Source organism: Ostrea edulis, chromosome 5 (assembly GCF_947568905.1).
Source record: "Ostrea edulis chromosome 5, xbOstEdul1.1, whole genome shotgun sequence".
Taxonomy (NCBI): Eukaryota; Metazoa; Mollusca; class Bivalvia; order Ostreida; family Ostreidae; genus Ostrea; species Ostrea edulis.
In genome coordinates, this window is record NC_079168.1 from 58,131,138 (window position 1) to 58,158,710 (window position 27,573).

At 35.4% G+C, this 27,573-nt stretch overlaps 1 protein-coding gene across 1 annotated transcript in view; it reads left to right on the forward strand.

Moving 5' to 3' along the window:
• LOC125652411 (synaptotagmin 2-like) overlaps window positions 1-26,531 on the forward strand; it is a 59,980-nt gene extending 33,449 nt beyond the window's left edge. The window contains exons 2-12 of the mRNA XM_048881605.2: window positions 5,444-5,474; window positions 5,973-6,128; window positions 14,862-15,299; window positions 15,893-16,072; window positions 16,796-16,902; window positions 19,108-19,275; window positions 19,742-19,861; window positions 20,023-20,229; window positions 21,031-21,145; window positions 24,469-24,674; window positions 24,952-26,531. Coding sequence (XP_048737562.1) covers window position 5,474; window positions 5,973-6,128; window positions 14,862-15,299; window positions 15,893-16,072; window positions 16,796-16,902; window positions 19,108-19,275; window positions 19,742-19,861; window positions 20,023-20,229; window positions 21,031-21,145; window positions 24,469-24,674; window positions 24,952-25,074 — 1,821 coding nt within the window. The 5' untranslated portion in view covers window positions 5,444-5,473 and the 3' untranslated portion in view covers window positions 25,075-26,531. The remainder of the gene's footprint in view (window positions 1-5,443; window positions 5,475-5,972; window positions 6,129-14,861; window positions 15,300-15,892; window positions 16,073-16,795; window positions 16,903-19,107; window positions 19,276-19,741; window positions 19,862-20,022; window positions 20,230-21,030; window positions 21,146-24,468; window positions 24,675-24,951) is intronic.
• Window positions 26,532-27,573: the final 1,042 nt, after the last annotated feature.

Sequence of the window (27,573 nt, forward strand, 5' to 3'; positions counted from 1 at the left end):
TATAAAAACATGTCCCCTTCATTAGCTGATTGTAGCTATAGAGTTGGTCAATGAAATATCTTAAATCAGTTGTAGTATTCTTAATGTGAGTTTTGCCTTTCGTAGACATTTTCCACCTTTGATTACCATGTTCTTTTCTGTTATAGTACACTAGTTCTTTTAAGGAATAACTCTTGTTGAGTTAAGGTAAGAGCGAATGGTACACACGTGTCTACAAAAGTTTCAATCGATTGACCATCCCTGTTTAACCCCCACCATCTAAACTAGATAGCTGCATTGTATTACACATACTTACATTTTAACTGTTTTCTACGCTTTCCAGGGATGGAAATAAACATTACATAATTCATCCAATTCAATTTTCAAAAATGTCACAGGTAAATTCTAGGATGTGCAGATAATGTTACGAAAAGAGTTAACCATCATACAGGTACTTGAAGCTTATTTGGGATTTCGAGGTAATATGCTGTTAATATTTAATCGCTTGTGGAAACGATGATTTCCAAGATGACATTGTGGTATAAATTCACAACTCTTAAAACAGAAATTGATGGATGTTATGGACTGTGTGACTTTGTCCATTGTGACATTGCTTGTCAATGTACCCTACTTACGGCAAATCCCCAATATCCTTAATCGCTGAGGGCTTCCGCCGCACCAGCGACAAGTTTGCTTTTCTAATGAAATCTTCCTTTATAGGTGCGTGTCCTTGGGTTCATATCATGCAGTAATAACCGTTGCTCAGTAATTTGAACCAGTTTTGCATCTCATTTCATCATAGATGAATCAGTTATGTCAATGAAGAGCACGCGCTACAAGTGCTTGTTTAAATAATGGCGAATTTCTATTCAGCTGTATGCAACTAATATACTATCTTGATAAGAATGATGAATTTAGATGTAATCAAGGAATTATAAAATAATTTCCGACAAACGTTCTTGTGCGTTGCATGTAAAATCAATGCTATCATCCCGCTATCAGTATGAAATCTATCATCACTATCGGTCTCTATAGTGTAGCTGAAAATAATTTTGGAAAGATACAAGAAGGATGAAAATGATATTTTCATAGAATTGAATTTTGAAAAAACAAAAATTTTAAACTCATCAAAATTCGAAAAAAAAAAAATATGACCTTACATGAATAGTGTATTGTACTGTAAAATTCAAAGCCCCCCCCCCCCCCCCCGAATCCTATCACACATTCTTTATGATAGGTACAACCACACAGTCTGTATTCCTAAATGTATAATCAAACCGTCTATTTTTTCCTATAGGTACAATGACACAGCCGTTATTTCTATAGGTACAATGACACAGCCGTTATTCCTATAGGTACAATGGTACAATCACACAGCCGTTATTTCTGTAGGTACAATGACACAACCGTTATTCTTATAGGTACAATGACACAGCCGTTATTTCTATAGGTACAATGACACGGCCGTTATTCCTATAGGTACAATGACACAATCTTTATTCCTATAGGTACAATGACACAGCCGTTATTCCTATAGGTACAATGGTACAATCACACAGCCGTTATTTCTGTAGGTACAATGACACAACCGTTATTCTTATAGGTACAATGACACAGCCGTTATTTCTATAGGTACAATGACACAGCCGTTATTTCTATAGGTACAATGACACAGCCGTTATTTCTATAGGTACAATGACACAGCCGTTATTCCTATAGGTACAATGACACAGCCGTTATTTCTATAGGTACAATGACACAGCCGTTATTCCTATAGGTACAATGGTACAATCACACAGCCGTTATTTCTGTAGGTACAATGACACAACCGTTATTCTTATAGGTACAATGACACAGCTGTTATTTCTATAGGTACAATGACACGGCCGTTATTCCTATAGGTACAATGACACAGCCGTTATTTCTATAGGTACAATGACACAGCCGTTATTCCTATAGGTACAATGGTACAATCACACAGCCGTTATTTCTGTAGGTACAATGACACAACCGTTATTCTTATAGGTACAATCACACAGCCGTTATTTCTATAGGTACAATGACACAGCCGTTATTCCTATAGGTACAATGACACAGCCTTTATTTCTATAGGTACAATGACACAGCCGTTATTTCTATAGGTACAATGACACAGCTGTTATTTCTATAGGTACAATGACACAGCCGTTATTCCTATAGGTACAATGACACAATCTTTATTCCTATAGGTACAATGACACAGCCGTTATTCCTATAGGTACAATGGTACAATCACACAGCCGTTATTTCTGTAGGTACAATGACACAACCGTTATTCTTATAGGTACAATGACACAGCCGTTATTTCTATAGGTACAATGACACAGCCGTTATTTCTATAGGTACAATGACACAGCCGTTATTTCTATAGGTACAATGACACAGCCGTTATTCCTATAGGTACAATGACACAGCCGTTATTTCTATAGGTACAATGACACAGCCGTTATTCCTATAGGTACAATGGTACAATCACACAGCCGTTATTTCTGTAGGTACAATGACACAACCGTTATTCTTATAGGTACAATGACACAGCCGTTATTTCTATAGGTACAATGACACGGCCGTTATTCCTATAGGTACAATGACACAGCCGTTATTTCTATAGGTACAATGACACAGCCGTTATTCCTATAGGTACAATGGTACAATGACACAGCCGTTATTTCTATAGGTACAATGACACAGCCGTTATTTCTGTAGGTACAATGACACAGCCTTTATTCCTATAGGTAAAATCACACAGCCTTTATTTCTATAGGTACAATGACACAGCCGTTATTTCTATAGGTACAATGACACAGCCGTTATTCCTATAGGTACAATGGTACAATCACACAGCCGTTATTTCTGTAGGTACAATGACACAACCGTTATTCTTATAGGTACAATGACACAGCCGTTATTTCTATAGGTACAATGACACGGCCGTTATTCCTATAGGTACAATGACACAATCTTTATTCCTATAGGTACAATGACACAGCCGTTATTCCTATAGGTACAATGGTACAATCACACAGCCGTTATTTCTGTAGGTACAATGACACAACCGTTATTCTTATAGGTACAATGACACAGCCGTTATTTCTATAGGTACAATGACACGGCCGTTATTCCTATAGGTACAATGACACAGCCGTTATTTCTATAGGTACAATGACACAGCCGTTATTCCTATAGGTACAATGGTACAATGACACAGCCGTTATTCTTATAGGTACAATGACACAGCCGTTATTTCTATAGGTACAATGACACAGCCGTTATTCCTATAGGTACAATGACACAGCCGTTATTTCTATAGGTACAATGACACAACCGTTATTCCTATAGGTACAATGACACAGCTGTTATTTCTATAGGTACAATGACACAGCCGTTATTTCTATAGGTACAATGACACAGCCGTTATTTCTGTAGGTACAATCACACAGCCTTTATTCCTATAGGTAAAATCACACAGCCTTTATTTCTATAGGTACAATGACACAGCCGTTATTCCTATAGGTACAATGACACAGCCGTTATTTCTATAGGTACAATGACACAACCGTTATTCCTATAGGTACAATGACACAGCTGTTATTTCTATAGGTACAATGACACAGCCTTTATTCCTATAGGTAAAATCACACAGCCGTTATTCTTATAGGTACAATGACACATTTTTATCGTCATAAAATATCATTTATTCCTATTTCGTTTGTTTGTTTGTTCGTATTTTATTTTACGTCCCAATCGAGAATTATCTACATATTTTAAGACGTCACCAGCTGTAGTTTCGTAACCTGGATATAGATATAATGATTCTGAATCCAAACACGTATTAACGGTCATGAGTTTCCATATATAAATTAAGTTACCAAAGTTATTCTTGTACTAAAATCATTTACTATTAAAATGAATGATCTCTGGGATTTGCGTGGCACGATATTCAGTAAGAGTGGCTAAATATATTTTGTTTACTGTCAATATTTGCACTCCTTACAGCTGCCCATCAAGAGTGTCAAGTGAGAAATGCTCTTCGTTATTTGATATAAAATGAATGATACAATAATCCCGATCAATTTGTGTTGGAACGACAACAAAAATGAGTTGGTATTAGGCCTATACACATATTATCTAGAAAGACGTCTGTGTTCCTATCAGTTCTGACGGTGAGTACGCTGAGTTTGTTAAGACATCGGACAAGACGAATGAGATATTGTCAAAACGTGTGTCCAAAAGTCATGTTGTAGCTAAAAAGAGGGATCAACAGACGCTCAACTGAAAATTGTAAAAAGTATAACACGGAAGGATTGCGTCCTCGATTGTTATAGACTGTATGAACCAAAACTGAAATTATAGTTACTTAAAATAGTATCACTGCAAGTAATAAGGTTTTTTTTATATTATTATTATGAAAGCGAGGTCTAAGGGGAAAACGTAGTGTAGGCCTATAATATATTTTTACAGCACCATTATGATAATTTTAGGTCTTAATATGAGTTAGATGCCTGTCATATAGAAGCTAATTGATACAAAATCGCTTGAAATAAATATTGTTTTATGCCCCATTCGAGAACGTTTTACTCATTTAGAGACATCACCAACTTTCAGAAATACGAAACATAACTTACTTATGGCAAAGGAATAAATGCCATTACAAAAATATACCCAAAGAGGCACATTAAATTATAAGTTCTTTTTTTAAAAAGTGTATATATAGGTGGGGAAATATATTAGACTTCCAAGGACTTCCCCAGTGATTGCGTCGAATGGTGAAGATATCGGAATCAATATTTTGATGATCATCGAAAATTGATCCTAAGAGACGCATCGACTTAATATCATGTAAAACGTTATGTTTGGTAAATTTCCCCCACGACTCCAAAGACCTATATCTAGAGTACAAATTTTCACTGATGCCTCGAGTGAAGTAAGAACAAATTCGGAATTATTTTCTTTACAAATTCTGCAACGCACGTACAAGTAAGTACAAGTACTTCAATCATTACAACGTTTTGTATGAAGCCTAAGTTTAGCGGCAAGTGTAGAGCCTTGTAATGAATGCGATACTTTATAATCCCGGCTCTATACATTTCTATTTACTGAAAAACATTTATGATGAAAATTTTGTGGAATCATGCACTATCAATGCGCGTTATCAGTATCTGCTGGGACTTTATACGCTTTCTCGGCTTATTGTGTTTTTTGTTATTTTAGAAGACTGCAGCAATCAGTAGATCACTATTGCTGCGAATCAATCAATTTAAAAATCAATTTTATTACATTTGAATATTCTTTACAAAAAAGCATACGACCTGCGATATTATTCAGGTTTAGCTTTAAATCAAAATCGATCTTGAATTATACATGTAGCATCGATTATTTCTTAGAAAAAAGAATGACAACTCTTATAAGTTCATTTTATTTTCAGGTGAGATATTGAAGAAAAAAATTAAAACAAAGTAAGTATGTTTACCTTAAGCATGATTTTGAATGACAAATCAAAAAATTCATTTGAAGCAAAATATGGCCACTTCACAATCACCTTGGACTTTGTGTTGTATGTAGCTATCATCCAGTGGTTACCAATATTGAATAATTTCCACAGTGCATTAAACGGAGAGTTTCTTAGTGACTTATCAAATCACAAGACATTGATCAGTTACCTTGCCGATAAGGATGATCCTCAGAAGGTACTACCTCACCAAAGGTGAATGTGAAATGATCCTATCAAACACAAAAATTAAATATTAGGTAATGCAGTCACTCTATAATTCTTTAAAATTATGCACTCATCTAAGGCAGGAAACGGCGTACCGGTAGATATCCAGGTGGAAAATCGTCGAAATTACCAAACCAAAAAATATTAACAAACTATCTTATGATTTATAGCTTTTTTACACTTTCTTTTGTCGGCGTGAATACATTCATTGATAGACTGACTTTTGAATAATTTACAGTGGAGTCGTTAGAGCTTGCCGCCATGTTGACTGCCATTGTAAGTCTTCTGCTGTTTAGCGCGGGATTGGTCGGTTTCTGTTGCTGGAAGTACCCCTCCATCAGAACCAGAACATACTGGGATAAACAGACAAAGAAAATAATTAGATCACTCTACAGTAAGTTTATTAATGTTGTTTGGTTAGTATCCCACCATATCCCCCCCTCCCCCCAAATAAATAGCAAAGATGAGGACATTATAGATATATCCACAATGTGTCAACGAAATATCACGACAGAACCACTATGAATTGATCCCGACAGAACCACTATGAATTGATTGCAGCTACAATATATGATGACTGTCAGTTTGTATTTTAATCTGGCTACATTACTACAAAAATACGTGGTTTGGAAATGAACATTTCTTTTCTCTATCACTAAATGTCACAGATACATGTATATATATATATATATATATATATATATATATATAGTGTGTGTGTGTGTCGTACCTGCTTAAGAGATATGATACTGTGCCTTTGCAAGTAAAGTTTTAAATATAGAGCCTAAACTATCATTGATTTGATAAAGTGATACAGGATGAGAATATTGTGATGCAAACTTACAATGTTGTCAGCTTGCAATTCTGTCTTGGTACTAGGATGACGATTGTCCAGGAGGCCATATTAAATAGTGATTGTGAGACAAGCATTGTGGATTTGTTTTGTGTGATGGGAAGAACATTGACTATATTGACGTACAACATAACTGATTGTGACGCGACCTTGTCATGAAAGAGCTTGTTTTAGCTCACCTGATCCTAAGCTGAAGTGACACTCTCTAATCCGTTTGTTTAAACTTCCGCCAGAGGTCGTTTTATACACAAACTAACCTCTTCCAGTTAGGCACTATGGGATAGGGGTTTACCAGGAACTACAACGCGCGTCCATAGCGACGACAGCGATTGTCGGCTGATTCTAGTGAAAGTAGCAAACTTCCACCAGAGTTCGTTCGCTCACAACCCAAACTCTTCCAGTTAGACATTATGGGATAGCGATTTCTTAGGCCGCGTATACTGTGACGTCACTTTAGAATGACGAAAAAGCATAACGTCAAACGTAAAAAACTTTCAAAACAAGAACGTAAACCAAACGGTGGAAGTTTGGAACGTAAACATCAAGTTCATTACTTTACACAATAATTTGAACAGAGTCTCCCTACTTTTTAATGATCTTTTGATCATTTTATGTTTAAAATAAAATCCATACTTTTATATTAATGCTCTTAATATCAATACCTTCAAACTATTAACTGTGAACTACTTCTTTAGTGTTATTTGCCTGCGTGATAATCGCGGACTCATAATATACAAATCTGTATATTGTGTTGCGTCACATAGGAGAGGTCTATTCATAGGTGACGTAATGAGGCCTCGACGGGGAGTTTGTCCGTTTGTTGTCTGTCTTTTAACGTCACAATCTGACTTCTTTTCTAGAACTACTAGACCATTTACATCCAATTTACAACAATGTATTCTTGGTTTAAGGGAATTCAAAGTTGTTTCAAACGATGTGCCTTACTCCTTTCCAGGTGTATATACTTGACGAATACGGTGGGGATAAATATAAAAGAATCGCGTGACCAGGATAGCCGAACCTTGCATTAAAATGTTTTTTCTACCAAAAAATCATAAGGTTATACTTGTATTTAAATTTATAATTTACTGTTCGATAAATGTATCATTCCAAAGTGGGCACTGATAAAATTTGTTGCCGAACAATTTGATCGACGCCAATTAATCCAACCTGTTTACATTAATCATATAATGGTAATATTACTATATTAGCAGTATAACTAAGAATTCATGGAAAAGTAGAAATTTGAGAAGATGGGCAAGTTGGCAATTTCCGATTTTTTAATATGTTGGTAGTCAGTCATAGCATCAAATCACCAGTTTCGGAGACAATGTTAGAGGAAATTTTAATTCCAAGCTTAGTTGTTGACCGAGTTGTTGACCTATAGGTGAGCAAAAGCTTTGAAATAAGCAAAAAATGAGAGAGAAAATTCATTATTGATATTTGAAGCTTTTTTAAATATTCATATCCTTTAAAACATCTTGCACCCACTTTCTTATTTGGGCAAGACCATTTGCTGATAAGTTTAACATCAAACGTCATACATGTATGCTTCATATTAAAAGTGTTTCTATCTTTATTCCATCGTCATTAAAAAAGTTATATCTCATATATCCGTAATAATTCTTTTAATAGTATGTGATTACGCTCATTCATTACATCAATGAACGTGGGCTGTAGGGTAAGTCTGTTTGCAGGCATTTGATATTAGATTTCTCGCTTGAAACAAAGACACGTGGATGAAATAATGACCGGTCTGCGTACCCCTGAAGAAAGAAATTACTTTTGTGGGAATAAGAAATCCTTAAAATAACATCTGACATCTAGATAAAGGTAGATTTAATAAAGATTTCTTGGCCATGGTGGAAAGGGAAAGTCTATTTGGACATTCAAGACGTAGCAAAGCACTCATTAAGACCACATTCCCTTTCAAGGCCATTGTAATATAAACCACAATCAATCATTTTTGTCTTGAAATTTTCTGCAATTTCTCATTTTGAAATGACGTCTCCATTTTGGTGTGCGTTTGAAGTCATTTTTACAATCAATACTCCCACGTTTTTTTATTGTGTTCTTGAAAGTCAGTGTACTCAAATAAAACGTAGAAAAAAAACTAGCATGGAAATGATCAGCCATCGCAAATTAAGTGTCGTTTGTCAGTTATATGTAGCTCGCCATGATTAGTATCAACCCGTTATCTTTTCTCAATGACCTTCACCATTTTACGCCTATTATAAATCAATGATTCTTATCGAATGGAAGGAGATATTCCGTAATCGCCTGATGTTGGGCTTGACCCCTTCTGCTGCTGCTGAAAACACTGAGCACGTAAAGCTTTCTGTCACAACCACGTGTCCGTAGTTGACATTCGTAAACATCGTCATTTATGATGTGTGGGCTGTATTTCATTTCTTGATTGATAATTTTGTTGTTCGTGTATATGGTGGGAATACACGATAATTGTATTAAGAAGTATTTTACAATAACATAGATGAAAATACATTAAAATCCGAACCAAACTCTCTCACTTAAATCATGCACGGTTTATAGTCGTATGCTACGCATCTCCCTCGTTGTATTTAAATAATGATCGTCTTTTCTTTTCTTACAAAAGCGTAATCAGGTTCGTAATTATGAAAAAGTTCAAATATCTATTTGACATATATTTTGTATGAAAATTATCGTGAAGTTCATCAGAGGAAAATACGGACCATAGAGCTTTCAGAGTCTAATTAAAGCAAGCAGTATTCACCAGGAACAACAGACACACCACCTCGGGTGCAATAAACCGCAGTCGCCAAGCGGTCGGGGACAAGAGCGACATTTTCACGTTAAACATAGTGGTATCAATTATTCCAATTAAAAGCTGGCTTGACATGAACTCGGTACTTTGAACATTCCTGATACATTCTCAGCCCTTTGGCTGAAAGAAGCAAGAACTGTCATTTCCAGAAAAAAGCAACATTGATTCCATGACGTTAACACCATTTTTCAAACCATTTATGGTTGTGGTGATTGGTGATTTCGGCCTTCGAATTTGTCATGGCAACTGTCATTGAATCCGAGAGCAGAGATTCTCGGCTACTGACTCTCTCTTCTGAAGTTGACAGCAAACCCGACGTTTTACGCTATGTTTGCGATAACAGGATCTAAAAGATGGTATTCAGTTAAACACGTAATCTCGCGGGTCTCAGCAATTTATAAATCCCATATTACTGAGCGGAATGGAGGTTCCGACCTATCTTATCCAGCAAACAGAAAGAAAAACAATACGTACACATAATCAAAGTACTGAAAGTACTTAAACGAGGTGACGAACGATACAAAATGTCACAAACATGATAATGCTATATACTGTGTATCCATGCTACTGAGTTTGGTTTTATATTGTTTAACGTCCCTCTCAAGAATTTTCACTCATATGGAGACGTCACCACTGGCGGTGAAGGGTTGCAATATATAAGCCTATGTTCGGCGCTTACGGCCTTTGAGCAGGGAAGTATCTTTATCGTGCCACACCTGATGTGGCACGGAGCCTCGGCTTTTGCGATATCATCCAAAGGACCGCCCAATTTAGTCGCCTCTTACGACAAGCAAGGGATACTGAGGACTTATTTTAACCCGGATCCTCACGGGACCTATGCTACTGGGTAAGATTAGGTGCTTTGATGGTGAAAACAACAACAGGAAACAGATCAAAATCTAAGTTATGGAAATCCACATGCGGTCAATAAAACAATATTACAGTCTGGATCAGCATTTAACTTCACCGAGGATCAAATACATAGAATTTCAAATCCACGGGTAGATATAGAAACTAAACTGTGCTTGTATGTAAAGATTGCACAAAGTCTTTTTGAATGATTTGATTGATTGAATATTTGTTTGTTTTACGTCCCGTCGATAATTTTTTTCACTTATATTGGGACGTCACCAGCTGTAGATAAAGTACCACAAATTTAGGCCTTTGCTTAGCGCTTATGGCCGTAGCAGTGAGGGTTCTTTAACTTGCCAACGCCTGCCGCGACATCCGTGATTCTTGCTTTTAAATGCCGAACATTGGGGAAGGAGCAATTCAGAAAAAATGGATCCCAGATGAATGTTAACAGTTACACATTTCCCTAAAGAGATTTCAATGTTTCTGATTCTTTTCTTGGATTTTTGTTTTTCTTTGATCTGATTACTTTTAGTACAATCAAGTTTCATTTTCACACCATTCATTCTTCGTTCGGAGGTAATTAAATACTATCTGAACTGTCATTGCAAATAGAAAATTATGGCTCGAGTTATCGCCATATTCATTTTCGAAAAAAAGATTCTGAAACCAGGTTGCTTTTGTAATTGAGTTTGACTGTACTCATCAGGGCTCCTTGGTGGGATTTTAAAATTCCAAGTGATTTGTTTCCATGCATGGTCATTTTAAAAAAAGAGTGTAGTCAAAATAGATATTGCTCAAAATAATGTATCACCTCTTTAAAGTATTGCAATTTAGCAAAGCTAAGATTTGATTTAGGAATATTGCACTTTTTCCTTGCTTCTATATTTAAACTGATTAGCATATTTTCCTGACAGAAGTGCTAGAACAACGTTTCTTCACAGCATCCTCTACAAGATCAACAATGAACAAATACACGGGTAGTTACTGGTTGTCGGGTGAATACCTTCACTGCGTACATGATGTAAAATGTATAGAATGACTCATAAAACAATGCTGCCAAACTGAGTTTTTGATAATCTCGGTTGAGATTCGGCTGGGCTGAATATTTGGACTGACGCCTTTATCGAATCTCGGAGCAGTCCTTCATAATTCATGTCTGGAAATTTACTTTCAGCTTCGACCGGTTCTAGCAATTAATGTGCACTTAGGTGACACTGCTGTTCGCTTCAAATCAGTTAGTTGACTATCAAACCAAATCTGTATCACTATTAATGCTGTATTACTTACCGTCTAAGTATGTAAATTCCATAAAATAAACCATCACTAATTTTCCCGTTCAAATCACAGGGGCTAAGCCCGTTTTGGGTCTGAACTCTTTGATACCATAAATATATATATTTATGGTATCAGAGTTTGGGTCCAAAACGGGTTTAACCCCTGTGGTGTAAATGAAGACTTCTATGGCGCAATTTTTATCTCCAAAAATTGAAGAGTTCCTATAGTTTTTTTTTTTAATTAGCGAAATGCAAGTAGGTATGTAGAGATACAATGTATCAGTAACTAGATAAAGCAGACTATAGGAACTCTTCAATTTCAGGAGATAACATATTGTGCCATGGAAGTCTTCATTTGAACAGAAAATTGAGTGCCTATTTTCATTTTGGGATTTTTATACCTAGACGGTAAGCAATGCAAAATTAATAGTGATAGAGAGTTAGTTTGATAGTCAAATCATTTATTTGAAGCGAACAGCAATGTCACCTAAGTGCACATTAATTGCTAGAACTGACCGAAGCTGAAAGTAAATTTCCAGACATGAATTATAAAGGACTGCTCCGAGATTCGGTGAAGGCGTCAGTCCAAATATTCAGCCGAGCTGAATCTCAACCGAGATTGAGTTTTTGAGTGAAGGTATAAAATGACTCATAAAACAAGTCTTAGTTAGAAAACATATATTTTTGGAAGAAATCATTATACCCCCTCCTTTGAACGCTATTTTCAGTTATAACTCGTGGATAAAAGTAAACAAATCGAAAATCTTCGAGCCCATTTTAAATATTTACAGGTGCAAATTTCTTTCATTATCTGATAGGAGATGAGTTGTAAAGTTCGCAATGTTCAAGAAAATTGGAAAAATGAAAATCGTGGTAAATAGGCGAACAACCATTTTGAATTGGACGCTGACTAAACGAGGTTTTAAAACTATATGTATTCTATACTACACGTATCTATTGGTATGAGACAAGTTTATGAAAAATGTTTATTCATATGAATTTATTGTTTTATATCATATGCAGGGTTATCCATTCATATTCCATATATGAAAATCTTGGCGTGCACGTTGAAACAAATGCTAGGAACTTTGGTCATCGACGAGAAAACAAACAACGTCATGTGCAATTTCGTTAAAAGCGTGCTTCACCACCCCCGGTGTTTATCTGATTGATGTGATTTGTTAATTCTCCTTTAATCAAATAACAACAAATTTATGTTTGGTTATGTTTGAGTAGTGAATTACTCGTAAAGATCAACAAATCATCAAAATTATAAACCGATATTACATCCTTTTCTTCACGTCCATTTATGGATAGCGTCTGCGTGCAGTGTACAAGTCTTCGTGATCATAGGAAACGCGCAATGGTGTATCTAGTGAGTCTATATAATACTAGGTTCTCTTGGTTTACATGGTATTTAATTAAGACGAGTTATCATGGGCATCCAATATAGCAAACACCTACATATATATTGACGTCCTCATCTGATTTTGCAAAGTCTTCGAACGTTCTTGGGTTAAGTCCTGATTCATACCACGGGAAAATAATTAAACATAATGAAAAACATTATGTTATCCTCCAAACGTTGAAGATCGGGATACTATTGTGATTAGTATATCCGTCCTCATCTTGAACCTTGGTTTTTATATTTTGAAATATACAAGACAGACCTAGAACATTCACATTTGGTGAACTGAAAAGTCAACGTTATGCATCTAGTAAAGGGAAAGGTCAATTCTCAATGTCAGGGTCAGATTTACCACAATAAGAATTGGTCGCTCCCGCAGTTAACAAACATATTATACTTCTCTTCGGTATTACTACACATTTAAAGTACATACACACAAACCTTCTCATAAATTCTGATAAGCACTTGATTTATTGTAATCGTTGCAGACATTTCGTGATATCAAATTCCATAATTCCAGAGTTAGCAGCTAAATAAATTACACGTTACTTTTAAGAATTACATTAGAACCCGTTTCTATGCAACGAAATTGATTCATATAGATCAAACGAGGTAACGAGTATTTCTATGTTAATTAAAAAGTGAAAAGTCGACAATATATCAACGATAGACTAGGTTAATGCTTTTTAGATGTTTACATCTTCATATTAATAAGTCATTCGAATATATTTATTTCAAGCATTAAGATCAGACAAAATACATAACGCTCAGAGTCTCGCGTTTCATAGACATGAAAATATGTATTGCATTCTATTTCATCCAAAAGTATATGAACAAGATGCAAATTCTAGCAGCCCTGTAATGTATGTGACTATGTGCATATTCAGCCCAATTTGTCAAATATCTGCGTGATTTCTATGAAAGTCTCCGAGAATAAGAAAAAAATAGAAAGTGTAGTAGACATAGGGCTACGACCTCTATAGCAATTTTACACGGCGCTGGTATAAGTGCTATAATTTCACTTGAGTCATAATGTACGACAAAAACCAAATCAATAAATCGTATCTGGCAGTCTGCAGCAGGTAAATGAAAATGACGAAGTCCTGAGAATCAAAGTCAACATCAAATTGGAATCCTTGGCTGCAAGTTATCTCTGTTGAAAAACAATATCTACGACCACATGGTATTACGCCTAGAGTGTATCTTAAGGCGAACCGTCCCCACACTACATTTGCTTGTCAACATGTTAATTATATTTATTGCGATAAAGCTTCATTAGGAATTATTCGCCATTTCAACTTTTAAAGACAAAAGACCTTTGAGCGCCTAGCTTGCTGATTGCGCCTCTTTGCGGAAGTTAATCCAGTAGATAGGCACTTGTCGTGCAGTGAAGTCGTGATAAAAATTATTGTCGTTCTATGGTTTCGGATAATGCCGAAGATTAAGATGTTTTATCGCACGGATGCTATGAAATGATCGAGTACAATAGTTCACACAAACCAGCAGATCAGCTATGACTGTGTTTGATTTGTAGAAAATAGTGTTTCTTTTGAAAGACGACCGCCAGGAAGCGTTACCGTCGATCAGTGCCGTTGTAATTGTGTCTGTCTTACACGGCCGACTTTTCAATGATTTAGTGCTGACTGTATGTAGATATGAAAGGCGTCACGACAGTATGATCTCCCAAGATCCGTAAAATATTTCAATACAATATGCTTGTGCATGAAAGATGTCAATAACAGCGTTATAAGATAATAGATCAGGTGCTTTCTCCCTCTCTCTTCGTCTTCGTATAGAATTAAACGGGTATTAGCATAGCTAACTCAAAATGGGTGAGACGGTTTCTAAGATCTCAACGTATTTTCCATTCAGGGATAATTTCCCTCTTAATTTCAATTCAAATAACCCTCAACAAACTGTTTCTTCTCACACAGACAAAATTCAACGTGAAAAGGAAAAACCAGGTGACAATAGGACACTGGTGATGCCTGCAATGCGCAGGCGCCAATCGGAACAGACAAAATTTGTTGTGCCACGGATTTATGTGGATTATGGAAGTCGACGAACTTCTTATGCTTCGGATTATTTTCGGAGATCATCAGGTGAAAGTGGAAGTAGCAGAAGGACTTCTTGTGCCTCATCCCTAGCGTCAATGGACGATCGAAGGGGATCCGGAAGTAGTTTGAGTAGCAGACGAACCTCTGCAGCCTCCGACGTTGATAGGAGGGGTTCCGGAAGCAGCATTTGTAGCAGACGTACGTCCATGTTATCTTCTGAGTGTCCGTCCCGACGAGGATCTGGAAGTAGCAAAAGCAGCAGGAAGAGTTCAGATGCGAGCAGAATCGGTGACATTACAGATGACATTCTCGCTGGTAGGTTGGTTTCACCATCAATTCAGTTACCGTTTTTAATTGTAAAGATATTTCCCGCAAATTGAGGTTTATGAGGTTTACTGTTCTAATAAATGCACCTTTGAATGATAATCGCGAAATTGGTGCGTTTTCGAGAGAGATTTACTAAATAGAAAGACAATAGAAGATAGAAATTTATTTTTGTCATATTTAGAAGTAACGGAAAGTCCTGAGATTTAAATCATTCCCCAAAAAGAAAGATGGAAAGATCGTTCATGTACTTTTTAGTACTTAGCTTCTTTCAAAGTAATACTACATTGCTAAACAAAATTGCTGTTTTTGATAGTCATATAATTTTCTGGTTTATAGAAGTATTACGCACTTTTTCGATTTAGTAATGGGATATTCTAGGAATTCTATTGGAACAAGAAGGCTTGAACCTTATGATGAAAATGCTATGAGTGATTACTGTAGTCATAACTTAAAAATTTGCGTCAATCTGGTTGTAGAGGATCCTTCATTCAAAATCCTATTCAAATGGATCAACTATTACATGTACATTGTGTATAACTAAAAAATAGCTGATAATACATTGTGCCATGAATTCTGGGTAGATTTTTCAGATTCTGAAATCATTGATGAAGAGTATCAACCGGAAATGCAGAAACAGGAACCTCGGAGATCTAGTTTGGAAGAAAATATCGGCAAAACGGTTGCTCCAGCTGAAAAGAAGATGTACCGACGAAGTCATTCTCTAGCCGAGATTCGACCCACACACGTGTTTCTGCCTGAAGGTATGTAACAACTACCGGGATATTCATTTTGGATTCATTAAAGATTAATCAATGTCCTAAAAGTATCACGTTTTTTTGTAAAATCATATCCGGAATCGGAATCATAATCAGGTGAATAAGCAAGAAATGTAAATGCCACACGGTTTAGAAAGAATTAAATAGCTAATCATTGTTACTGATACGATTTTATTAATAGCTCTTCTAACTACTGTAATACCAAAAATAAACGTTTATTCGTATTAGTGACTTTATGGTGCTTTTTAGATTGTTGCTATTCTGATATCGCGCATCGATTTCATTCCGACTGTGCAATACAATATCTTAATTACATATTAACAATCATTACTAGTACATGTATATGTAAAGAAAAAACGTCATTATTCCTTTGGCCTGCACAGTTTGAAATTAAATTGGTTTTGTTTGATATCGAGGAGGAAAGTAAAATCAATTTCTCACACTATCCATGCAAAAGCGCACATCTTGCATATATCGTAGACTCATTGTAATCTACACTTATGGCCTCAAACTTTCAGCAGCCCGTGCACCGGATACCATTTCTGTCACGAAGGCGACTGCTGCACCTTCTCACAACTCATTGATTGTAAACCTGCGCGTCCTGTATCCGGAACTATTTTATGCGTTTGTCGATGGTTTTTGTTTTTGTTCTTTAGCTAATCAATCTAGGAACCATTACAATGAAATTAATCCTTTTCCCTATTTTAGGACGAGGTCGCACAGATGGCAGGCGAATAACTCTATCATCGTTAGCTTTAGACAACGGTATGGGTACAGTTGGACCCCATTATCAACGAAAAAAGCCGAAACTCAATGTATGTATATGTAGCAGACATACATGTACAATAGCAACTCCAATGTATACAATCATACATGTACAATAGTAACTCCAATGTATACAATCATACATGTACAATAGCAACTCCAATGTATACAATCATACATGTACAATAGCAACTCCAATGTATACAATCATACATGTACAATAGCAACTCCAATGTATACAATCATACATGTACAATAACAACTCCAATGTATACAATCATACATGTACAATAGCAACTCCAATGTATACAATCATACATGTACAATAGCAACTCCAATGTATACAATCATACATGTACAATAACAACTCCAATGTATACAATCATACATGTACAATAACAACTCCAATGTATACAATCATACATGTACAATAACAACTCCAATGTATACAATCATACATGTACAATAGCAACTCCAATGTATACAATCATACATGTACGAGGAACGAAATAACGGGATATAATGACCATGCGTTAGGTTCCTTTCTACATGAATGCTGATTACTTACAAGTTACATGGTCTGTGTATCAACCAGAGTCACGTGACTAGTTATGTAACACCGATCCCGCATGTATTGTGACGTCGCATCAAATCGTGTTTACCTTATTGTAGAGTTTGTGGACAATGCAAGAGACCACCGAAGGAGAGGAATATGGTGGGAAAAATTGGTGTTTGAGGGGAATATAGTGTTTTATTCTCCCATGTACTTGACTGTTTAGACAATTAGATAACGCGTCGTATAGAATTATCGTAATGAGGTAGAGTTATTGTATCTGGAAAAAAAAAAGATTCATTAATGAATATTTTTTATCCCCAAAAAAATCTTATCCAGAACATGTGTTTAATTTCCAGGTATTTTGCATTCAATTTGATACTACTTGTGAGCATGGAAAAGACGAAATTGATTCATGTTTGTCAATGACCTTGATAATAAAGGTCTTTTTATCATAGACTATTGACTGAATATCGAGTACGTGCGGACTTTCAAATGATACTCACTTCTAATTTTAAAAGCGCACTTTCGTTTACGTTTTGGTAGCAGACGAAAAGTTTACGGCCATTATTATTTGTAAACGTATGTTACGTCACAGTCATGAAGTTTCTCAGATTGGTTTCAAAGATTAATTCAGTTTATTACCGATAGTTTCAACTGTAGAGATACATGTACTAAGTACATGTATAAACATGAATATAGCTTAGTTAATTAGGCATCCTCTCATTTCAATCATCGGACTTACATCAAAATGCTCCACTTTCTAATAAGCTGGTTTCATTTAGTGGAGGAATCGTTAATGAGGTTATTGAAAGGGAAATAGTTGAGGAGTTCAGACGTGCACCAACAAGTAAAGTTCACTTTTAATTTATATAATGTGAAGCTTGGTTTTTCCCTTCTAAGTACTCAAGGGAAAACTTATTAAAACCCAGACACTTTTTAACCTCAAGGATTTGAAGATAACGTGGACGGAATAAACTAAAGTACATTACACGGTGTGGAGAAATACGGTTGGAAACCGCAAATCTGAATATCCTTTCTCTTTTCAAAGATGAATATCGATTGAAGCCTTTCTGTCATACCAAGGAATTGCAGTCGGAAGTCAACATTTGTAGATTTTCATACGCTATTTGATGACTCTTGAATTAATATACTGATCTATGCAAGCTCAATGCATTGGAAGATATTTTTTTGTATCATGATGATATTATTCACGTTGCGCTTCAGTGTAAAACTTAAATATGTTAGACTTAAATGCATTGTTTTATAGGTACATACATTTACTCACCTTCACACCAGCACCATAATTACAATGTACAAGTAAAATATAAATGCCCTTTATCAACATACACTCGGTGAATTGTAAGTTGTTCATTTCAATAATATTGTTGATATTTCAAAATTTGAAGTCCACAATTTGATTGAGTGAAGAATTTACTTCTTGATACTTCTTGATAATTTCATACCCTAAAAAGACCATAGAGACACTGAAGAAGTTATCGAGTATTTCTAACCACATTTAATAAATACTCACAAAACTGTTCTGTTTTCATAGAAATTATAACGAGTCTCTGATTTAACTCTGTCTCTTGCTAAGTCATTTTCGTACGTTTTGCTCCGAGACATCCTTAGAAATGGTATACAATGCAATTCTGAAATAATATTAGTCAGACAATGTTCTATGTTGCCTTTCTGCTCACAGAGGCCAGGTGGAATCGGCCTACCAGACAAGCCTGTTGTCATGCATGACTTGAACTTGGAGGAGATGGTGGTGCCCAGACTGGCCATCCCACTGCAGTCAACAGGGAAACTAAAAGTCCAGTTCCAGTATTCAGAAGACAGGACATCCTTGACAGTTATTATCATCGAGGTCAGCATACTAGTACAGTATTTAGTAACATTCAAAGAGGGGTAATCTTAATTTTTTTTTCTAATCTACGTGTTCCAGGAAAGTAAAATAAATTCCTGCGAAACTCCTTTGAAACGAAATAATTATATTCTTTTTCATCCCGGTTCTTAGAGTTATCGACCTTAGATTATGAGGTAAACCGTCCTCCGTGTAGCGATTCCCTGTATAGTGATATCTTTTACAAAAGTATGTTGATGTGACCAAGTTTTTCATATCTGAACCAAATGGATTACCTCAAATGTTGATGGCAATTAATACCAGAACTTTAACTACTGGATGCGTTTTTCACCACACTAATAAAACCCAATAGTATTATCGCATTGCGTTACTTCGGCGTCCATGATACATACAAATGTATATGACAGTGGGATATAGATAGGGAGCTACACATGTATGTTAAAGATATGGAACATTTTGTATTTTCCAGGCAAGGCGACTAAGAATAGAGGGTTTACCAAACGACGTAGAGTTAAATCCTTATGTGAAGGCGTTCCTTGTTCCAGGAAAATCATTTAAGTACAGAACAAAGACCATTCCAAAAACAAAGGTATTGTAAATTGTCATTTCGTCTGTAGCAGAAATATATACTTTTCATAAATGCATAAGCGAAGTTGTGCGTGTATCATCACCAAGAAGCGCGACCGAACGTGGGTTTCCGACGATGGGTGTGTATATGTAAGTTACAATTGGCAAGTTTTTTCATTTCAGAATCCCGCTTTTTTGGAGAAGTTCATAATAAATGACGTTGTGCCAAGCGATATTAACGACGAAACTGTTTTGGAATTCCAAGTTTATTCCTCACATCACGTGACCAGGCGTCATTTAGTGGGCGTGACATCTATATCTCTAAGGGCAATAGAAACTTTAGAAAACGGACTTGTGGACCTTACTATCATGCCACAAACTGTCTACAGGGTGAGTAATGATAGACGAAAATGAACTAGTTTTGATTATTTGAAATCATGGGCATTGTTGCATTTGCTCATTAAACCTTCCATATTTGCTATTTGGATATTTTATCGAATGTAGATATTAATATAACAACAAACTAACAACTCACCTTTATGACAAACGAGATGACTTCAGCTTCTCCATCAGCAACTTCTCATATATACATATACATTGTACATGTATGTAGCAGTATTCCATTACAACTGCAGGCAGCAGTCAGTGCATATGATGTTTATGTATCTCAATTGATTCGATAATTGTTAAACCAAGTCAGGCTTTGACAATTAAGTTGATGATACAGGGGCTGAACAGCAGTTTTGTTTACAGTCAGTATTTCGCAAATTCTATGGAAATTTGCAAATACAACCTACATTAGTTTGATTGCTGTCTGACGTGTTTCATACCAATCGTTAGACCCTTCTTTGCATACTGGTTTTGACTACGGATTACATCGTTTACCTGCCCAAGACATGGGGCTTACGGTGGATGTGGCCGGTCAACAGCGGTTCGTTACTCCTCTTAGGCACCTGATCACACTTCTTATGTGTCCAGGGTTTCGTGTTTGTCCTATTTCAGTTTTGTATTCTCCATATGATTTATAAGATTGACCACTTTTCGATATCTTCACGTTTTCATACAAAAATGCATTTGTTTTGAGATTTTCATTTTTAATTATCCTTGTGGAATATTATTATACATTAGTTACATACTTTGCGTGTTTCTCTTCATGATTCTACTCATGGTTGATACATGTCTATGTTTCAGTTACACCAAGGCGATATAAGGATATCAGGATGTTATCAACCAGTGGCCGGTAAAATGGTTTTCAACATCTTGGAAGCTAGGAACGTTCCACGTGTCTCAATACTTGGTGCTGTCAGTAAGTTAATGTTTCTTTAGCTTATGTACACTGTAAATATGATTTGAAAGTATGGCACAAATAGACAGCAAACCAGTTGCGATGGTTCAGTGGTTAGAAAGTTCACTTTGTGACTAAGAGGTCGTGTGTTTGAGTCTTACTTCAACTTTGGCCACGCCAAAACCAACTGAAAAATAGGTAATAACTGCTCCTTCGCCAAATGTTTGGCATCTAGAAGCCATATGTCTTTCGGACGAGACCTTAAAAACCGAAGTCTTGAGTCGCGGCAGGCGTTGGCATCATAAAGAACACTTCCTGTTTCGGCCCTGAGCGCCATGCATAGGTCTAAAGTTTTGACACTTCAGCTATAACTGGTGACGTTTCAAAATGAGTGAAAAATTCTTAAAGGGACATAAAACAACAACAAAATTTATATCAAAGGCCTGAAGGGCCTGAGAGTCGACTCTCTCTTCATCTGCTCGTCAATGTTTTGGAGAATTACAAAGTTTCTGTAACTTAAGAATTTTCATTTGTAAAGTCTTGGATATATATTTTAACATATGTATATACTTAAAGATAATTTACACTCTAGGCCTAGAGAGGAATTTTGAGAGTCATAATTCAAACAAAACATTGACTTGTCATGACATTGTTTCCCTGAACAATTCTTGAGAAAAAAATATTTTCCTATATACTGTTTCCAAACACAACATCGGAAAATGTATTCATTGCACTCTCTTTGATCCCCTTTACAAGAAAAGGTAATCAGTATGAATCTGTGGTCCATCTGTAAGTTTCAACAATGCACATATTCGATATTGAAATGAAAATTATTATCACTTTGAAGGTGACCACTGAAGCAAAGTGAAAATCTTGAAGTAAAGTTAAATAAATTGGAAAACAACTTTGTAGAAAAACAAATTTTATTCAAAAAGACAAATTTCGACTAAAGATGCCTAAAAATGGAGACAACGCCACAACTTTGGAGAAGCACATGTTGTAGAAGAATGAAAATAGCACATATAGATACATGTATATGAAAAAGAGAATTTGTTTTCATCAATACGAATCGTGAGCTCGGATTTTGTGCACAAACCTGTTATAATCATGCGCGTGCAAATTGTTCTTATTCTTTAGTTGTTGAAATTTCAAGACCGTTTGGTAAATATCATTCCTTTCTTATCCATACTCAGGGCCGTAAATTAACCTTCAATTTGGAGGAGGCAGGAAATTAGGCGGGGGTCTGGGGGGCCGCCCAGGCCCCCAGACGCTGAGCACATTTTGTGCACACTGAACACGTTTCGTGCAAAATCCTTGATTCTAGGGCCTTCTAAGATGTTACTTGACTAACTCATTCTAAAAGAAAGATTTGGAATGCTTTTTAAGGGAGGTATCATGTTCTTAGTTATTGGAAACAACATAAATTCTAATGAACTTTAAATTTTAATTTTTTTTTGGCTCAAAAGTTGGAGGAGGCAGCTGCCTCCTCCGCCTCCATGTAATTTACGGCCCTGATACTCTTTAAAACGATTCCGATTATGATTCTGCGCGACATAACATGCAAATTCTCCAACACTAGGGTAAATCTATTCGATTTTTAGCCGAGTTGCAACGAAGTTGAACTCGGCTATTGGTTTGGTGAGGCGGGCGGGCGGTTGGGCGTCAACAATTGGTTTCCGGATGATAACTCGAAAAGTTTACAATCTAATCAAATGAAACTTTGATATAGTGTTGGGTACCAGGTAAGGAAGACCCCTATTGATTTTGGAGAACAAAGGTCAAGGTCACAGTGACCGAAAATAGAATGAAAATTTCAGAAAAATTTGGTTTCTGGATGATAACTCAGAAAGTTTAAATCCGAATCAAATGATACTTGAAAATATTGTTGGATACCAGTAAAGCAAGGCCCCTATTGATTTTGGAGAACAAAGGTCAAAGTCACAGTGACCGAATATAGATTGAAAACTTCAGACAAATATGGTTTCTGGACAGTAACTCGAAAACTTTAAAACTGAAATTAGTTCTTCACAATTATAAATATGCCACATCATTCCTGACTTTACAATGTATCCCATGCAACTCGGCTCATGCACCCCTGGGTGCATATACTGATTTTTTGGATTTAGAATTGACTGAACTATTTGTTGCAATATCTAATGGTTGTTCTTGAGTTGTATCATGCAAGATGTCATCGTGTACCTGACAAACTGCAATGACCTTGCTGTTATACCTGGATATTGATGCCATAGCTATTCCCCGAATGACCAAACCATGTAATTCAAATTGTTCATTTAATTGATTACCCTCTGAACATAAAGATTTGAAAAGGGATACAATTTCAACTCCACAGATATTTTTTTTTTATCTCATCTCCAAGATAATCTGATAATGACACAGTAAATTGTTTCAAACAATTTCCCCACTAAAAATGCAATCCGGAAATTTCATTTTTGATGGAATAGAATTTCATGACAAATTTCCAACTGATAATTCATTGTACAAAAAAAAAATTTCAAATTATACTTCAACAAGTTCAGTCTTTTAATTCCCTTGAAGTAATTTCTTGGGCTTATAAATTACGTAATTTATACTAGCCACAGCAGTTTAAACACTATGGGGTTCTTCTTTTTTTCGCGTTTCCCAAAATGTACCTTTTATGATTGATAAAATTATTGTAACATATGCAATCTGGGTTTAATGTGACGTTACCTTGAATAAAAACGCCCGATTGTTTACATTTTAGGTTCTGACAGTGAACATCGTTGTAGCCTTTGCAATGCCAATAAACAATACTTTTATCAACATACGCACAAATATAAGTGCATGTGCACTTACGATTTGTGCCTCCTTAAGTTGCTTAAGTCTTCGATGAAATGTACGTAGATATTTTCGCCCTATAACATAAATTTCGGTGAACACACACTATCAGTCTCTTCGCCAACTTCTGTAAACACATGCTATTTTTCCCGCTAAAACGTCACGCGACAATGTTGAAATTAGACAAATCGTTCTTGAAATAATATATTCATACGCGCTCACGTTGTCTAATAAACAGACCAGACAAAACAATTTTAAAGGAGAATTTGCAAGTTATGTCGCGCAGAATCATAATCGGAATAGTTTTAAAGAGTATGGATAAGAAAGGAATGATATTTACCAAACGGTCTTGAAATTTCAACAACTAAAGAATAAGAACTATGTATTTGCACGCGCATGATTATAACAGGTTTGTGCACAAAATCCGAGCTTGCAGGTAATAGCAAGGGTCTTCTCGCTACGCGAATCGACTCAATAAAAAAGCATAAAAAGACACAAATAATGATGATACCTGTATATTTCTGTAGATCCATATGTGAAGGTAGAAATGTACGTCAATGGAGTACGGGAAGCGAAGGACACCACAAAAACCCGCCAAAACACTCAGGACCCTATGTGGAACCACCAAGCTGTTTTCGAAATTAACAGGGAAAATCCTAAACTTTTGGGGCATGTTTTCGTATTTCGTATTTTCCACAAAGATATGATGATGGGTGTCCAAGAAATTGGACAGGTAATTTTTTTTTTCTTGAAGCTCATTTGTTTGTGCAAAGTTGTTAGCCTCTTTTGTTATATACCTTGCATAGCTTGTTTTGATTGGGGCACTTTCAGAGAATTAAGATGCCATACTCCTTTGATACTATTAAAAATTAAATGCAGTCGTTAAAAAAATATTTACTGCTTTTTTAGAAGTACATATGTACTTCGTACTTTTCATAATTGAATTTTTTCAGCTACAATTTCTATAGTCTGTATTTTTTTTTCTACTTAGAATTTTGATGTTTTCCTAGGTTGAATTTGGTTGGCACAGTCACGGGGAACAGCTAGATCATTGGTATGACATCATGGAACATCCGCATCGTCCTACTGACTACTGGCATCAAATCATCAAAACCAGCAAAATACAGACGTAGCACGAGAACATAGCAAAGACATGTTCATAAAAGATAACAGGTTCTCTCCTGGACAAAACAGAACACAGGACAGGAAATGTGGCAAGTTTGTGTGAAAATAAAACCAGCCAAAATCTATCTTCTGGAAATTCAAATAGACGTAGAAAGTGACAGTGACTTAAAGAGAGAATATTGTTTAATAAGTTCTTATGAAGAAAAGCCGGAACACTTCCAACAGACATATACGAATTATTAGATTTTCCTTTGTTTATTTCTTCACCCAAATGCGAAATATTTTTGTACAGAGAACTCATTCATATTGCAAAATACCAAGAAATTAATTGAGAAATTTGCCACCGCTTGTATTTCGAATTTTTATTTCTGTTATTTAGATGAAAAGTAAAGTTAAATATATTTTAAACAGTAACTCTAATGATATTAATATTTTGCTTTAGAAAAGTAATATGATTTAGACTTTTTGTATGTGAGTGAAAGGGATAGCATTGTATGGAGTTTCCCGTGATATCCTATTCAATATATATTTTGTTTGTAAGTAATTTAAGTGGTAATAAAAAACAATATCTGTGTAAATAAAACAGGTATTGCAGGTAAACATATCCAGTTATTATAAAAGTTATGGAAACATTTGATGAAATGTACTGGTACTTGAGAAGCCACTTAAATTTTGCACAGAAATCAAAGAAATAAGCAACCATTAAAAACAAAGTAAAGTTAACATGTAGTTTGTAATTTAGGCCAAGAAATCCGCCGAAAATTTAGGATATCGATAGAAACTAGTTCCAATTTCTTTGTACTTTTATATACATATATATTTACTGTAGTTCTTAAGAAGGAGAATCATTAATCTGTTCTTATTCATTATATTTTATCGAGAAATATTAACAGAAAACATGTGTTGTATAAATTATGACACAGATTAATTATTTATTGATATTCCAAGGCCAAAACAAATACATTGCTACACTACATATTTTTAAATGCTTCATTTCATATAAGTATTTTTTCTATTAAAATGATCTCATGCTTGTTAAGAATTTGAAAGACTATAAAGATATGCCGTTTGCATTTATAAAAAAAGGAATTATTCGTATCATTTTGTAAATAGTACATGTCAAATTTTTTGCACGTACGTGCATGTGGTTTTTCGTTTATGCATATTTTATTTGTTAGTATGAAAATATAATGATGTCATAGGTTTATATGATTTTTGGTCTGATTATTAATTATTTCTAAATTTAATGTTTTTCATACAAAATCCAATGACCATATTTTATTTTTCCTTTAGAAATTGATTTTAGAAGAAAACATTTAATTACTTGTCAGAATCTTTGGTCTGTTGTTATTTACATGTGATATTAGATTTAAGTACATGTTGATCTAGTCGTTGAATGTTAAAAGTGTATAAAGAAAATTGTTGACATAAATATCTTTCATAAATAAAGTTTTGTTTTACGTTATATTTGTTTCTTGTGTATAGTTTGATTGATCCCCAACTACCGATATGCATGTACAAATGCAATCCATGTATACAAAATATGATTTCATGCTGAATGGCATTTAGTGGTTTAAAGCTTACAATGTATATGATATATAAGGTATATATGTAGACATGTATACACGCAAGTAAACAATTCTGTAGCATATCAAGAATCTGAAAAAGTCCGTAAGGGGGAGGGTTAGTTCAGCATCGGAAGTGTCAAATCAGGTACACGGTACCGGTAATAGGTGAAAGCTATGTTATAATAATGAAGCTGTGCTAAATATTCAGGCTACTGCTGCTACTGCTCTTGAGTGAAGGTCAGCAAAAAGTATCAAACTCCCTGGCTTGTAGTGTAAAAAAAAAAATTGGGTGGTGGTCAGAGAAAGTAAAACACATATAATTTGAAATCCTCATTGTCTGCGACAACTAGGGTTTGCTCGTTTACTTGATTACCGGTAAGAAGATCAGTAACAACGCTGTTGTCATAGAACCGTCGAAAACGCCTAATATCAAAGATCTAGGCAACAGACCACGGAAAACGTCATCATCAAAATTATAATATTATTATAATTGTGTGGGCTATAGTGTCAAATACAGGCTTTTCAGGTGTAGTTTTTATTTTTCAATATCTGAGAAACTTTTTTCCGTAAGATGTGCTGTTATTTAAAATTGTTTATTCGAAAAATACATTATAACCTCACTGTTTTTAAACATTATACTTTCATGAAAATTAGTTGACTCTGATTGGTTAAAGCTATAATTATATGCCGCAATCTTTGGATATTACCGTAGTATGAATATATCAAGTTATATGAATTATTCACTTTATGCTTATATTTAATTTAATCGGATTAAAAAGTAATCAAGCTAATTTCCTATGTAATCATGTATTCTCCGAGTCGGATAGTGAAATTTCGAAATATTTATGATCACATGGCATTGTACGCGGAATTTCGAAAGTCAATAGTTGCACATCGTCGGTTACCCACGGGTGCTTCTAATCGATTCTCTCTATCATC